The following is a 15,751-nucleotide window of genomic DNA, read 5'->3' as shown; positions in this document are numbered from 1 at the left end:
GCTGGAGTCTTGTGTAGTACAAAAGAAGATGACTGTGGTTGTCAGAGGCCAATCATCTCAGCACTAGGACATCACTGCAGGAGTTCTTCAGGGCAGCCATCTTCAGCTGCTTCATTAATGACCTTCCCTCCATCATAAGTTTAAAGTGGGGATGTTTGCTGATTTGCACACTGTTCAGTACCATTTGTAACTCCTTGGGCACTGAAGCAGTCCGTGGTCAACGTGCAGCAAGGCCTGGACAACATTCAGGCTTGGGATGATAATTGGCGAGTAACATTTGTTCCAAACAAGTGTAATGTAATGACCATCTCCAAACAAGAGAGAATCTAACCATCTCCCCTTGATATCCAACTGCATTACCGTCACTGAATCCCCCACCATCAACATCCTGGGGGTTACCTATGAAACCTAACTGGACCAGTCATTTAAATACTGTGGCTACAAGAGCAGGTCAGAGTGTGAATTCTGTAGTGAATAACTCACCACCACACTCCCCAAAACCTGTCCACCATCTATAAGGCACAAGTCAGGACTGTGATGGAATATTAGATTAGATTTTTTTTTTTTTTTTTTTTAGAGATACAGCACTGAAACAGGCTCTTCGGCCCACCGAGTCTGTGCCGAACATCAGCCACCCATTTATACTAATCCTACATTAATTCCATATTCCTACCAAACATCCCCACCTGTTCCTATATTTCCCTACCACCGAACTATACTAGTGACAATTTATAATGGCCAATTTACCTATCAACCTGCAAGTCTTTTGGCTTGTGGGAGGAAACCAGAGCACCCGGAGAAAACCCACGCAGACACAGGGAGAACTTGCAAACTCCACACAGGCAGTACCAGGAATCGAACCCGGGTCCCTGGAGCTGAGAGGCTGCGGTGTTAACCACTGCGCCACTGTGCCGCTTATCTGGATGAGAGCACTCCATAAACTCTCGAACCTCGACACCATCAATGTCAAAGCAGCCTGCTTGATTAGCAGTCCCTCCACCACCAGCACATAGTGGCAGCAATGTGCATCATCTACAAGATGCACTGCAGCAATTCAACAAGGCTCCGATGGCACCTTCCAAATCTGCGACTTCTAGCATCTGGAAGGACAAGGGCAGCAGGCGTGTGGGAACACCCAGTTCCAGAAAGTTCCCCTCCAAGTCAGATACAGTCCTATTCCTTCACTGTTGCTGGGTCAAAATTCTAGCACTCCCTCCCTGGAAGCGTACCTCCACCACAAGGACTGCAACGGTTCAAGAAGGCGACTCACCACCACCTACTTGAGGGCGATTAGGGATGAGCAAGAAATTGTGGCCTTGCCAGCAATGCTCACATCCCATGAACGAATAAAAAACTTTTATTTGAAATACAGACTCTGCTTGGAGGAACTGACCTTGAGTTGAGAAGAGAAGTGCAGGAACAGGGCAAATCCTCCTGGAGTTGAATTCAGACTGACTCCTCAGTAGCTACAATACTGAAGTGTTGAATTCTAAACTAGAGCCCAGTTTTAGTCCTATGTGTGTAAGCTAAAAGTTGGTTCGGGTAAATGTAATCTATGGATTGCATGCAGATTTTATCATTTGGGAAACTACTATTTTAGTGGTCGTGGACGTTTCTAGAATGTGGAGCAATGAAGGAAAAACTAATTTATATTCAGGAAACTGCAAAAAGACTGATTTTTAGAGTAAGAAATTGCTAATTTTGTGTCTATCATACTGATTTGTTGTTATACCATTTTTCTCTGTAGAGCCAGTGAAACACAAACCCAGTAGTAAAACATTGGGAATTAAGCACAAACCCACAGCTAAGAAGAGTTTTGTTCCAATCTCTACCCACCTATCGAAACCAATGAAAGGTGTTCTATCTGAGCTTACTTCGGTGAGCCAACTGTCGGACTTCAAGCTTCCAAGTGCTTCTGAGTCGCAATCTCAACATGGAGTGTGGAGGCGGTAGGCATTCTTAAAAGGTCACCTTGTAAATGTTTTCCTGTCAACATCTATTTAATTTTGTTATGTAAACTGTGCAGACTCTGGCCACTGGATGGCTCTGTGAAATGGGTTTCTGGATCTTTATAACAACGGAGCGTCTCCTCAACACTGAGCACGCACAGAGCGATCGCCAATGTCATCTGTGCATTCGAACATTAGCCAGCTTGCCAGTATGAATTTGAGCATGCAGGCGCCGACATCACTACACAATGACGTCAAACGTAATGGCCGTGATCGTTGCCTCCCAAAAGTACCCTGCTCCCTCTGTCCATCCCTGCCTCAATTGCTGCTTTCAGTTTCCCGCTCCAGACGACTTGCCAGGTCGCCCGGAGAAGCGGTGGGGGTGGGAAGCTTGCGGCCCAGGGGCGCCAGGGCAAGGCGGGGGGAGCGAGCAGACGGGCGCAGGAGGGAGTGGCAAAGAGAGGCGGTGATGGCGGGAGGGAGCAGGGTACTGTTGCAGGTGGGATGGAGGCGCCGATTGCAGCCATTGAGGGAGTTAGCGTTTAATTCATTTTTTGTGCCAAATTGAGTAGTGCCATCTTTATTACTGGCAGCTGCCTGAGACATCTCAGACAGTGACATTTCAGTCGATGATTTGCACGCGTGCCACCGAGTGGTTGCGTTGTCAGCAAACTCAGCCTTATAATAAACATAGAATATGCTGGAAATACGTAACAGGTCTCGTTGCATCTGTGGAGAGAAAAAGTGTGTTAATGTATCCAGTCCGATAACTTTTACGGATCTTTCTTTATCGTGTCTGTAAACCTATTCATCAACTGACTGTCAACACCATGGCCAATTTACTAGTATAATAAAAGTCTTGTGCATGTTGCATTTTTTTTGTCCAGAGCATTCTGTTATATATTCAAGATTTTTTGAGATACTTTTATGTTAACATTTATGGTGGCAATTTCTAATTATCACCAATTGGCTGTGCCAATGCAGTTGCAGGCAGTGGCCTCTAGTTTGTACTATGGAGAGTGTTTCTGAACTCACTGTCAACTCTTGTTTACCATTTTGTTTTTCCCTTTTTGTGCAAGTTAACTTTCTTGTCATTCTTGCCCTATCTCAGACTGCAAATACTCCTTGTCTATTTTATTTGTAATATGAGCATAATACAGACAATGCAGACATGCACTGAAGTGCCAGCCTAAATTGTATGGTCAAGTGGGGCTTGAACTATGATTGTCTGACTCGGTTATGACTGTTGCCACTGAGCCAAAGGTGACAGTTCATACTTATTTTTCATGTTTGTGGTGCTATTTACACTCCTCAAGGCATCTGCTCTGGTTTTCTTCTGTTGCCCCTGTGATTTCCCACTCTTTTTTTTTTTGTCCTCCAGACTTGTGCTGTTTCCTTGATCCCACTCCCCAAGGCTTATCCATGCCTGCTTTCCTCCCTGACTCAACCTGCTTGCTCTTGCTGTTTTCACAAGGCCTGCACCTGAAGGCTTCTTGCTGCAATTCCTGACCAAATTCTTGGCTCCCATTTTGCTCCTGACGACCCAGAGGCTTGCTTTCTTCCTGTTCTGAGGCTTTGGTTTATTTTTTGATCTAATGCCCCATCTGGTTTTATTCCTGGCTAGCTCTGATGTGCTTCTGACCTGCTTTGCTCTCCCAGCTTCTGTCTACATTTTATTGACAGTCCTATTCTTTTATTAAATAGCACTATTGGGTTGCTTTCTTTATTTGTCCCAGATGTGTTGTATTTTTTCCCTCTTTTTCATGCATTGTTTTAGTAGTCCTGTGATGTTTTTCCCCCTCCCCGCCACCCGTGTCTCGCCTTTTTTTAAATATAATTTTACCTTTTTGTAAGGCCTGTTTTCATCACTTTCCTAACCACAACCGATTGCTTCCAGCGCCTCGTAGTTACAAATCAAATAAGTTGTTCCTTCAATCAAAACTGTCTTTCCTACTAGATTCTGTGCCATCAGGCATTCTTTCCCTTTTTGTAAAAAGACAATATCCCCAGATTCTTAAAACAGTGTCATGGGAAATGTACTAGTATTTTATGGAAGTGTACATTTCCAAATATCTTATGAAGCCATTGAACATTTGAATAGTAGCTTGTGGGGACTGCATTTCATCTCTTATACCAAATGACAGCTTGAGAGGCTGTGGCCAGATGTACGCCCTCCGACATGTATTCAGGTCGGGCCTCCACGTCCAGGTTTTCTGTTTGCAGTCTAGGAGGTCATAAGGGCTATTGGTGGCTTGCAGTCTCAGATGGTACAACTTCACTTAATCACTAGATAGTGAAGGGCCTCTCATCAAGCAGGCTAAACAACACCCATTTCTTGCTTTAAATGTTTCCCTGAGTGAAGTGCAGTGAGTATTTTTGATTTCTCCCCTGACTGGGGTCTAGCAAATATCCTCGAATTAGTTCAGGAACTCTTAATGTTTGAGATTTAAGGGAAGCGCATGAATTTTCTTTTTAGAACACTACTTTTTGGGTAGTGATTGTTCAACTCAAATTCCTTAATTTACATTTTACCTTTCTCATCAGATGCCAAACACCTGGTTGCTTCCTTCAGGACCTGACCCTCAGCTCGTCAAAGTATGTAAGAAATTTCAAACGGAATAGGGAGGAGTTAACTCAAGAACTCTATGATTTATACAATAAGAGTGTCTTTCAGCAGAAGGTAAAACCTTACTGATCCTATAATGCGTGGCCAACCAATGAGATCCTGTAGGACTGGGAGTGATTGACTTTCTGTGGTATAATTTACAGCTTCCAGAGAAGTTGGAGATCACATGGAATAAGAAAATGAGGAAAACAGCTGGCTATTGTGTTACTGGACAGAAAAGGGATGGTGCTCTCCGACGCTATGCTAGAATTGAACTGTCAGAGAAAGTGTGTGATTCAGCTGGTGAGAACAAAACTTAAAATATAATTAGATAAATGTGCCTTCAATTCATGTTAATTTTCATTCCATGCAAGGTCCTTTGGTTGGCATCAGTCTCCTATTTTGATATGACGCTGAATAGGATAGCCAGCCACATGGAAAATCACGGATTAATCAGGGATAGTCAGCATTGATTTGTTAAGGGTAGGCAGTATCTTACTAACAATTGAATTTTTTGAGGAAGTAACAAGGAGGATTGATGAGGGTAGTGCAGTGGATGTGGTCTACATGGATTTTAGTAAGGCATTTGACAAGGTCCCACATGGCAGACTGGTCAGAAAAATAAAAGCCCATGGGATACAGGGGGATGTGGTAAGTTGGATCCAAAATTGGCTCGGTGACCGGAAACAAAGGGTAGTGGTTGACGGATGTTTTTGCGAATGGAAAGCAGTTTCCATTGACCTTCCACAGGGCTCAGTGTTGGGTCCCTTGCTATTTGCGGTGTATATTAATGATTTGGACTTAAATGTGGGAGGCATGATTGGGAAATTTGCAGATGACACAAAAATTGGCCTTGTAGTTGATAGTGAAGAGGATAGCTTGAGACTGCAGAATTATATCAAATGGTTTGTTTGAGTGGGTGGAAAAGTGGCAAATGGAATTCAATCCAGAGAAGTGTGAGTTAATGCATTTGGGGAGGGAAAACAAAGCAAGGGAATACACAATAAATGGGAGGATTTTGAGGGGTAGACGAAGTGAGAGACCTAGGAGTGCATGTCCGTAGGTCCCTAAGGTGGCAGGACAGGTAGATAGAGTGGTGAAGAAGGCATATGGAATGCTTTCCTTTATTGGTCGAGGTATTGAACACAAAAACAGGGATGTAATGCTGGAACTGGTGTAAAAAGCTGGTTAAGCCACAGCTGGAGTATTGTGTACAGTTCTGGTCACCACATTACAGATAGGACATAATTGCTCTGGAGAGAGTACAGAGGAGATTTACAAGAATGTTGTCAGGGCTTGAAAAATGCAGCTTTAAGGAAAGATTGGATTGGATTGGCTGGGGTTGTTTTCCTTAGAACAGAGGAGGCTGAGGGGTGATGTAATTGAGGTGTACAAAATTATGAGGGGCCTAGATAGACAGGAAGGACCGGTTTCCCCTAGCGGAGAGGTCAATTACCAGGGGGCACAGATTTAAGGTGATTGGTAGAAGGATTAGAGGGAATATAGGAGCAGGATTAGGCCATTCAGCCCATCGAGCCTGCTCCGCCTTTCAATATGATCATGGCTGATCATCCATTTCAAAGCCTTTTTCCCCACTGTCCCCATATCCCTTTTTCATTGGTATTGTCATGGAACCGTATTTATTTTCTCCTTGGATTAAAACAGTCAGCTGCACTTGTTACCTAAATGACAGAAGAAAGAGGTCACATGGTATAATGTTTCAATTTGACTGTAAAACTGGCAAAAACCAGCTGAAACCAGTTTTTGAGAGACTCCAGCGAGGCATGCTGCTGAAGAAAGAGCTATCTCTTCTCTCTCACCAGAAATTCTACAAGGAGCTACAGGCCAAGTTAATTGCCTAAGGAGAAAAAAAAAGCCGCTTTTTTTGAAGAGACCATTTGTATTTCTGAAGATTGCAAAACTCCTTTTCTTTACTTCTAAGCCAGGAAGTATTTGCTTCAAGATTGAATCTCTTTTGACTGATTGTATTCTCTGGAATTCGCCGATGGTCATGATGCCTGCTGCAGCCAAAGTGTTTTGAATGCCGATCTACCAAGTGATTATTTCGTCAAATCTGCGTGGAGACTTCAAATGGCATTTGATTATTTTTTCATTAGAATACCTCATCCATCAGGAATGTAACCCACAAAGACTTTTTTATTCTTAAGCAGCTAATTTTAAAAAAAACACCACTTTTAAAACTGGTTAACTACTGTTATTTTTGAATGTGTGTGTGTGTGTATGGGGGAGTTAGGTTTAACTAAGTTATAAGGTCTTTAGACATAGGTTTATCTTCAGATTTAATGTTTGCTAGTTAATCTGTTGTCTGAAGATACCTGGTTTGGTCTGTTGTATTCTGGGGGTTACTACAGTTTAATTTGGCTGTTTTCTGGTTAGGTGGGAAAAATTTAATGTACTGCGACCTGTGGAGTGATGGGACTAGATTGACAGTGCGTTGCTCCTGCCTTGGTCGTAACAGTATTTAGAAATCTGTCAATCTCTGCTTTAAACATGCTCAATGACTGAGCTTCCACGGCCCTCTGGGGTAGAGAATTCCAAAGATTCACAACCCTGTGAGTAAAGAAATTTCTCCTCATCTCTGTCTTAAGTGGCTTCACCCTTATTTTGAAATTATGTCCCCTGGTTCTAACCTCCCCACCAGAGGAAACATCTTGCCTGCATTTACCCTGTCTATTCCTTTCAGTATTTTGTAGGTTTCAATGAGATCACCTCTCATTCTTTGAAACTCTGGAGAATACAGGCCCAGTTTCCCCAATCTCTCTTCATAGGAACAAGTCTGGTGAACCTTCGACATGACATAAGGAAGAACTTTTTCACTCAGAGGGTGGTGGGTGTCTGGAATTCACTGCCCGATTGGTGGAGACAGAAACCCTCAACTCATTTAAAAGATACCTGGACATGCACCTGATGTGCTATAACCTGCAAGACTACGGACCAGGTGTTGGGATTAGATTGGGCGGCTGGTTTTTTTTTTAGCTGGTGCAGACGCGCTGGGCTGAATGGCCTCCTTCTATGGTTTTATACAGAGAAATTGGAAGGAGAGATGGTAAAACTCCACATTGCTGGTTAGAATGGCAAACTCCATCTCTGAGGATTTGTTCCTTTTTGAGATGCCCTAAACTCGGATAACTTGACAAAAAGCCTATTTAGTGGCTCTAATTCAGATCATTAGCTCAAATGTACAGTGACAGTTTGGACAAATCTCTAATCTATATGGAACCAGCACAGATGCTGATGAGTTTTCCCCGATTGAATGTATTCAAGGCTGTAACCTTAGAGCTGCTAAACCCAAGAGGATTAATAAAAGCTGGATTGATCATCATCCTGTCCTCATCTGAAACATTAATTTCTGAGTTGTTTTGCAGAGCGTCTACGGGATACATTGATTCATGAATTGTGCCATGCTGCTACCTGGCTTATTAATAATGTTCGCGATGGGCATGGACCATTCTGGAAGTTGTATGCACAGAAATCCATACTGATCCACCCTGAGTTACCAATGGTTACACGCTGTCATACGTATGAAATAAATTACAAGTACACATACCAGTGCAGCAGGTGCAAAAACAAGTGAGTACATGAGAAATTTGCAGTGTTTCCTTTAAACTACTTAACATCCCAACACAAAAGATTAGCTATGAAGAGAGGTTGAGTAGATTAGGATTATTTTCATTAGAAAGATGGAGGTTGAGGGGGGACCTGATTGAGGTGTACAAAATCATGAGAGGTATAGACAGGGTGGATAGCAAGAAGCTTTTTTCCCCAGAGTGGGGGATTCAATTACTAGGGGTCACGAGTTCAAAGTGAGAGGGGAAAAGTTTAGGGGGAATATGCCTGGAAAGTTCTTTACGCAGAGGGTGGTGGGTGCCTGGAACACGTTGCCAGCGGAGGTGGCAGACGCGGGCATGATGGCGTCTTTTAAGATGTATCTAGACAGATACATGAATGGGCAGGAAGCAAAGAGATACAGACCCTTAGAAAATAGGCGACAGGTTTAGATAGAGGATCTGGATCGGCACAGGCTTGGAGGGCCGAAGGGCCTGTTCCTGTGCTGTAATTTTCTTTGTTCTTTGTTCTATTAGGCTATATCGTTCAAATAATCACTGGTAGGTGTTGAATCAGACAGATTAGGAAGGCCCCAGACTATGGCCCTACTTTGTGCTGCAGTAGCTGATCTTTAATTTTCAAATCCCTCCAAGGCCTCTCCCCTCCCTATCTCTATAACTTCCTCCAGCTCTACAACCCCCCCAAGGTATTTGCACTCCAATTATGGACTCTTGCACACCCCCAATTTTAATCACTCCACCATTAACAGCAATGTCTTCAGCTGCCAAGCCCCAAGTTTTGGAATTTCCTCTACCCCTCATTTCTCTTTTAGGACACACCTTAAAACCAACTCCCTAGGCCAAGCTTTTGGCCATCTGCACTATATATCTCAATTTTTGTTAACACTCCTGTGGAGCACCTTGGGGTTTTTAAGTTGTTTTAGCCAGGACAGTGTTCTGGGTACTACAATTTGGTTTAAGTGCTCTTGGGCTTAAAAAAAGAAAAAGCAGCCAGGGTCACTATGCTTTATCTCTATATGAACTGGATTGTGTTCTACTGACCTCCTTTCATGCTGCACCTCCATGGTGAGTCACCTGGTGGCAATCCATTGGTATCTTAGAAGAATGGTCAATTGTTTGAGGTACTGGAGGGTTTCCAGCATCCAAGGAACTCCAGGACCTTTAGGTTGGGAGGGAAGAAAACTGTATTAACAATGCATAACTTTTAGCCAACTTGTCTGATCTGAGATCATGACTCAGCCTCCTGAGAAATACACTATAATCTTGGGTTTTAGCCCCTCTCATGCTGTTTCCAGCAATAAAAAAATTTACGAATTCGCCACTAACTTTCAAAGTCATTTTTTCCAGATTATGATATTCCTACTTTCCTTCGGCACCCTAGCAGGAATGTGACTCTTTCTCCGTATAAGTTTAGTTGCCTGCTTCTATACTCTTCAAAGCTAAACTCTTATCCCATACAAGTTATTACTTCCTGAGACATATGCTCTATTCCTCTAGCTGTACATACCAAAATCTTGTTTGCCACCTTTGTTTTACACTGTACAGCTATTGCCAATAATCTATTCATCAATACAACCAGGTCCCATTCCTTTATTGCAGTCTTCAGTCTATTATAGTGCATCTTCTCAATCTACTTATTCCCCTGCTATAGTTTCATCACCCTGCATTCATTCATGTTGGGCAATATGTACCATTTGTCAGTTTAATCTATCCAGATCCCTGGGTATATAGGTTGTTACCCTATCCACTGTATAACAGGAGAAAAATAGAGTTACGAATATTCCACACTTTTTATATGAAGAAAATATATCATTTTATCTTCAGTACTCGTCGGCCTATTGTATTTAAGATGATGCAGAATATTACAACTTAGTTATCTGCTGATTTACAAACTAATAATCATTGGTTCAAAGTAATTCTGTGAATCTTCCATAAGGTGCTGAAACAAACAAAAAGTTCTTGCATTGGACAGAAAGAAAATGCGTTTGCCTGAGAATTTATTCTCAACCAATATTGTCATTCTTTTTCTTCAAACTTCATACAAAAGCTATGAAAAACCTCTTGTACAGTTGATGGTGTGGATCAGTGAAGGCTGTTACGCAGTTTTTCTGTCTAATGGATGAGCTGCTGCTAAGAATCTCTGCTCATGCTATTTACTGATACTTAAGCTTCTCCTACAGGATTGGCCGACATTCCAAGTCACTAGACACACAGCGTTTTGTCTGTGCTATATGCACAGGCCCGCTCGTTCTATTAACAAGCATGATGAAAGACAGCACGCCTGCAAAAAAGGGACTAGCACCATTTGCTAAATTTGTGAAGGAGAATTACGGTTCAACCAAGAAGGAGCATAAGGGACTTCAACATGCTGAGGTCATGCGGAAATTAAGTGCAGACTTCGCAAAAAAGACTCAGATATCTGACTTCTAATCCTTCCTTGAGACATAGGTAGTATACCTTTTGTTGGATGTCTGAGGAGACAGCTGTATTCTGCACCATTGGAAGCAATGATGATTAATTCTGAAAGTCTACCAGACTTTGTGATGACCCAAACTAAAAATTTATAAATCAGATTCTTATCTTCCTGGAAGGAAAAATATCTCACGTCAAAACTTGTGTTGGGGAAATTGTTGTAATTAGACATATTAAGAATTTCAATTCCATCTTTCACAATCTATTTTCAAATGTACATTCTGCACATGGAGTTCTGTTTGATCACTATCCTGAAATTTATCTAAAAGGCTCCAATAATTGATATATCAAGAACATTTTGTTCCTGATCCACAATAAGAAAAATGTGCAATATAACATGACCTGAGGGTGGGAAATTTGATAAAACTGTGAGTAAAGGAACTGAAGGGTCTCTTGTTGCTTGGGTGCCTATTTTTCAGTATAAATTTAGTTGCCTCATAGCAGAGGCCTGGATATGAGCCACCCCTGACTGAAGTGGGGAAAGTATTTTTCTGCAGTGGTAAGAATCCCACCTGACATAAACTTCGGTTGTTTTAACTGAGTTCCGGGTGCCTCAACTTGGTGTCTGTTGGAAGAGGCTGTACGGTTGGTTTGTGTGGGAAATGTAAGTATCTTGGTGCTGCAGTGTTCTGAAGTTGGAGTTTTGCCACATTCTTGAGACATTGTAAAGGTAGTTTTACCCTGTAGCTATCTGCCGTACTTGATCTGGGAATACTTAATGCCAGCAATCATTTATTTCCTTACACTGATCTTGCTCACCTTTATCAAAAATGCCCAAAGAAGCTTGAATGAAGTTTGAAAATTGTTATATTTGTATGTACTATGATTGGTCTAAAGGGTCTTCTACCTTTCTGACACAGAATTTGCTTCCTTGGAACAAGATGGTGGTGATGGAGAGGAAAATTTCTGTTTTTCGATTAACTATGGCAAGTTCAGTTACTGTTAATGGCAGATTTGTCTCTGATCTGACTGCTGCAGGATGGTGTTAAAATATAAGGCATTAGACAGAATAAGAAATAATTTGCATTTATAAAAATGCCTTCTGGTATTTCCCAAACATCTTAAAGCACTTCACAGTGAAAAACATTGAAGTGTAGTGACTCAAACAGTTATCATTTTGTGCACAGCAAAATTCCATAGTTGTTTACATTTTAAATCAGTCCACATTATGGTGATTCAAGTTGGCTGTATTTTTGGCTTAATTTTGGTTGTGAAATGGTAGGTATTGGTTATAGGTTATATGCCATTTTTTTTACTGCAGTAATGCTTGCACTATTTATTGTATACAGTTTTTCCTGAAAGGACTTTTAGAATTTTTCCATTTGTTCTTCATACCACTGTCCCCATAGCCACCTTCAGGTGTTGGTATGTAGATGACAACTTTCAGGATATTGCGCACTGATATTGGAAATGACCTCTCAAGTAACTTGTCCAAGAGCAGCAGAATTGCCTCTGCTGTTGGTCCAGTATGAATGCTAGTTGTGGAGACTGATGGAAACATTTTAAATAGTAATGGCGACCAATAGTTAATATTGCATTTGCATTATGATGTAGAATGTCTGTCCAAAACATTTTTGTTCCAAAATTGCTGACATCCTCTTATCAAGTGTAATGTAGTTTTTTTTTAAAAAAACCTGAGGTGAGCAAGATGTGACAGCAGTACTTGAGACTGCAGTAGTTTAGGGAATATTGCAGAAAGTGTATTTCTGTGTTCCCATGTCTTCACTTGGCATGCTGTCACAAGGAAAACAATTTCTTTAAGGAAACTGACAAATGTAGAACAGCTGCCTCATGTAATGTTTGTCTTTGCCAAACTACATCATATTAAGTAAATTTAAGTAGTGATGCTTAGGATGTACCATGTGTTTAGTTGAAAGGAAAAAGGTAAGAGATAACAAAGGGATGCATTGGATTTGGGATCTGTGGGACTATTAAACACAGAAGCCACGCTATTGAATGAGTTAGATTAGTAATTACAATGTTGTTTTTCCATTCTGCCCTATAGATCATGCTTAATCTGTATTGCCTGTTTGTTTTATATGTCCAAGTTTGAAATGCCTTGTGTCAAACCACTTGTGTCAAATATAGTTTAAGAATGGAGCTTCATTTTTATTTGGAGAAATGCCAATAAAGTTTTGTTATGAAGAGAAAACAAAAGTAAATGTCCATGATGTGTATTTGTTGCAATAATGTCTGTATGTGAAATGGAGGGAGGAGAGTTGCATTAAGACAATGCATATGGTTGGAGTTAAGAAATGGGAAGGAACACTGTATATTTTTGCTGTGTAGTACAGGCAACCAAACGGAGAACCGGGAAATACTAGAATATATCCAGGATTGCATCCTAGATTAATATTTTCTGATCCAACAATGAAAAATTTTACTTGATTTTAGTTCTTGGAAATGTAGTGGGGAAAATAATTGAGTAAACAATAGGAAAGTCATGACCACAAAATAGTCAGATAAGAATGGGAAAAAGAAAACAAGTCAGATAAAGGTGCCAGACTGGGCAGTGGAGAGATGTCAAAGCCAAATTAACTGCAGAAAAGCTTGCAAACTGGTTGGCTGATCAGCAGTGAAAAATCTTCAATGGAGTCCTATGAGGTGAAAGGGGGTGCAAAGTATTGAGTTAAGTAGATTATAACTAAACTTGAAATTTAAAAGGGAGGCATACGCTACAGTTAGGGCTAATTATTAAAGAGAATCATGAGGAATATCTAGGGAAGTGAAAAAGGGAGATTAGAATCGTTTAATAAAACTAGCAGCTAATAAAGTAAATTGGTGTGGGTTTTTACCACCTAGAAGGACAAGGGCAGCAGTTGCATGGGAACACCACCACCTGCAACTTCCCCTCCAAGCCACACACCATCCTGACTTGGAACTATATTGCCGTTCCTTCGCTGTTGCTGAATCAAAGGCCTGGAATTCCCATCTTAACAGCACTGTGGGTGTACCTTCACTGCAGCAGTTCAAGAAGGCAGCTCACCACCACCTTCTCGAGGGCAATTAGGGATGGGTAATAAATGCTGGCCTAGCCAGTGATGCCCAGATCCCATGAATGAATTTTTTTTTTAAAAAAGCATCTAAAACATACAGCAATAGTTAAAGGGTGAAACTACATGGATGAAGGATGGCGTCTACTTGTTTAGGATGAAGGTACATTTGAGATTTAAGTATTTTGCCTTTTTTACAAATGATGGAAGGGTGTGTGAGACAATACTGAACAACTGATCTAACTATAGAAAAGAAATTGGTTCTGGAAAAAACAGCAGAGCTCTAGGTGAACAAGTGCCTAATAAGCACCCCAGGCTCTCGGACGTCAAAGGAGACTGCAGAGACTGGCCACAATTTTTCAATCCTCTTAACATGCAAATCATGCTGTGGGTTGAGGGAGTAGCCAATGTAACACCCTTATTCAAGAATTTAGACAAGGAAGTGATTATAAATGTTCTTGCTGAACTGAGTTTAGGATGATGTGCCCCAAATATTGAGCCCCCTGCCTTAGTTTGATTCAGGTTATTGTGTGATAGTTGATTTTAATGGGTAAAATGAGGCAGCAAACTTTTAGCGATTGTGAAAGATTTGAACAAGTTAGTCTTTTACTTGAAAGACAAGACTTGAGATTATGAATGGGGTGGGTAGAACAACTGTGGAGAGAATCCAAAACGAGGGGCCATAAATACAATAAAAGCAAAATACTGCGGATGCTGGAAATCTGAAACAAAAACAAGAAATGCTGGAGTCACTCAGCAGCTCTGGCAGCATCTGTGGAAAGAGAAGCAGAGTTAACGTTTCGGGTCAGTGACCCTTCTTCGGAACCCGAAGAAGGGTCACTGACCCGAAACGTTAACTCTGCTTCTCTTTCCACAGATGCTGCCAGACCTGCTGAGTGACTCCAGCATTTTTTGTTTTTGGGCCATAAATACAACATAGCTAATGTAATAGAGAAATATTTATTTACTGGGAGTGGTTAGAATGTAGAACTCGCTACCACCGGAAGTGCTTGAGGCGAATAGCTTCGATGCTTTCAGAAAGAAATCAGACGAGTAGGTGAAAGAAAAGGGAGTAGAAGGATACTGAAAGGTGGCGATGAGGTAGATAGCATAGGAGAAGACTCGTGTACTGTGAACACAGTTGGACTGTTTGTGCTGTATATTTTCAAGCAACTTTTGCAGATGCTATGTGATCAAATGTCACATGATCAAACCTCCAGAAAGGGCTCTAATTGCAATTGCCAACGCCGGGCAATTAGCAACTGCCTATTTCTCAGCGTGTGATGGACCGAAAGTCATTAACGAAGCATATGTAACCTATTGGCTTGAGGACGTTGCTCTGAGGACCTCTTGCGGCGATGTGTTGGGTGGAGATGATTAACTTCCAATGAACAACCGTCTAAGTACTTCTGCATCTTTGGTGTTGGTGACTCGACCTTTCTGTGCGCGCGAGATGCAGAGCACGTGCGCGAAGGTTAGGCGGGAAGAGTGCGCGAGCCGCTGCGTGCCGACTGCATAGTGTGCGCGTATCTCTTCAGGTAGGTGCTATAGTCAGGTTTTTTAAGTCTTCTGCATTCCAAAGTATATCACGAAAGCCACATAGGGTTGCACCATTTGAGACACACATTTCAAACTTGTAATTTAGTTTTATTAATTCCCACTTTTAAGTTACTTTTCAAAATAAATCTGGTACGTGCTGCATATTATTCTCTACATTTTTATCCAACGATAAATGGGAAAAGATTATACGTGTGTGGATTTACAGTCAATACAGTGCTGTTTCCTGTTCTTGCCCCAAACCGGAAAACTTTATCAACTTTGCTTCCAGTTTCTGCCCTTCTCTCACCTTCACATGGTCCATCTCCGTCCCCTTCCCTTCTTCGACTTCTCTGTTTCCAGCTCTGGAGATAGGCTGTCCATTAATATTCATTATAAGCCCACCAACTCCCACAACTACCTCGACTACACTTACTCATGCCCTGCCTTCTAGAAGAACTCTATTCCATTCTCCCTGTTTCTCTGTCTCCGATGCATCTGTTCTGATGATGCAACCTTCGACATCAGTGCTTCGGGTATGTCCCTTTTTCCTCAACTGAGGATTCCCCCCCCCCCCCCCCCACTGTGGTTGATCGAGCCCTCAACCAT

At 41.7% G+C, this 15,751-nt stretch overlaps 1 protein-coding gene across 2 annotated transcripts in view; it reads left to right on the top strand.

Annotated features, from left to right (window-relative positions):
• Positions 1-12,756, top strand: part of gcna (germ cell nuclear acidic peptidase) — a 47,031-nt gene extending 34,275 nt beyond the window's left edge. For both annotated transcript variants that reach the window (XM_068047489.1, XM_068047490.1), the window contains 5 exons: positions 1,748-1,949; positions 4,494-4,629; positions 4,719-4,857; positions 7,941-8,145; positions 10,322-12,756. In XM_068047489.1, coding sequence (XP_067903590.1) covers positions 1,748-1,949; positions 4,494-4,629; positions 4,719-4,857; positions 7,941-8,145; positions 10,322-10,571 — 932 coding nt within the window. In that variant the 3' untranslated portion in view covers positions 10,572-12,756. The remainder of the gene's footprint in view (positions 1-1,747; positions 1,950-4,493; positions 4,630-4,718; positions 4,858-7,940; positions 8,146-10,321) is intronic.
• The last annotated feature ends 2,995 nt before the right edge of the window (positions 12,757-15,751 follow it).

This window comes from Heterodontus francisci, chromosome 15 (assembly GCF_036365525.1).
Source record: "Heterodontus francisci isolate sHetFra1 chromosome 15, sHetFra1.hap1, whole genome shotgun sequence".
Lineage (NCBI taxonomy): Eukaryota > Metazoa > Chordata > Chondrichthyes > Heterodontiformes > Heterodontidae > Heterodontus > Heterodontus francisci.
The sequence above is the reverse complement of the archived record's forward strand: the minus strand, read 5'-3'. Positions and strand labels throughout refer to the sequence as shown.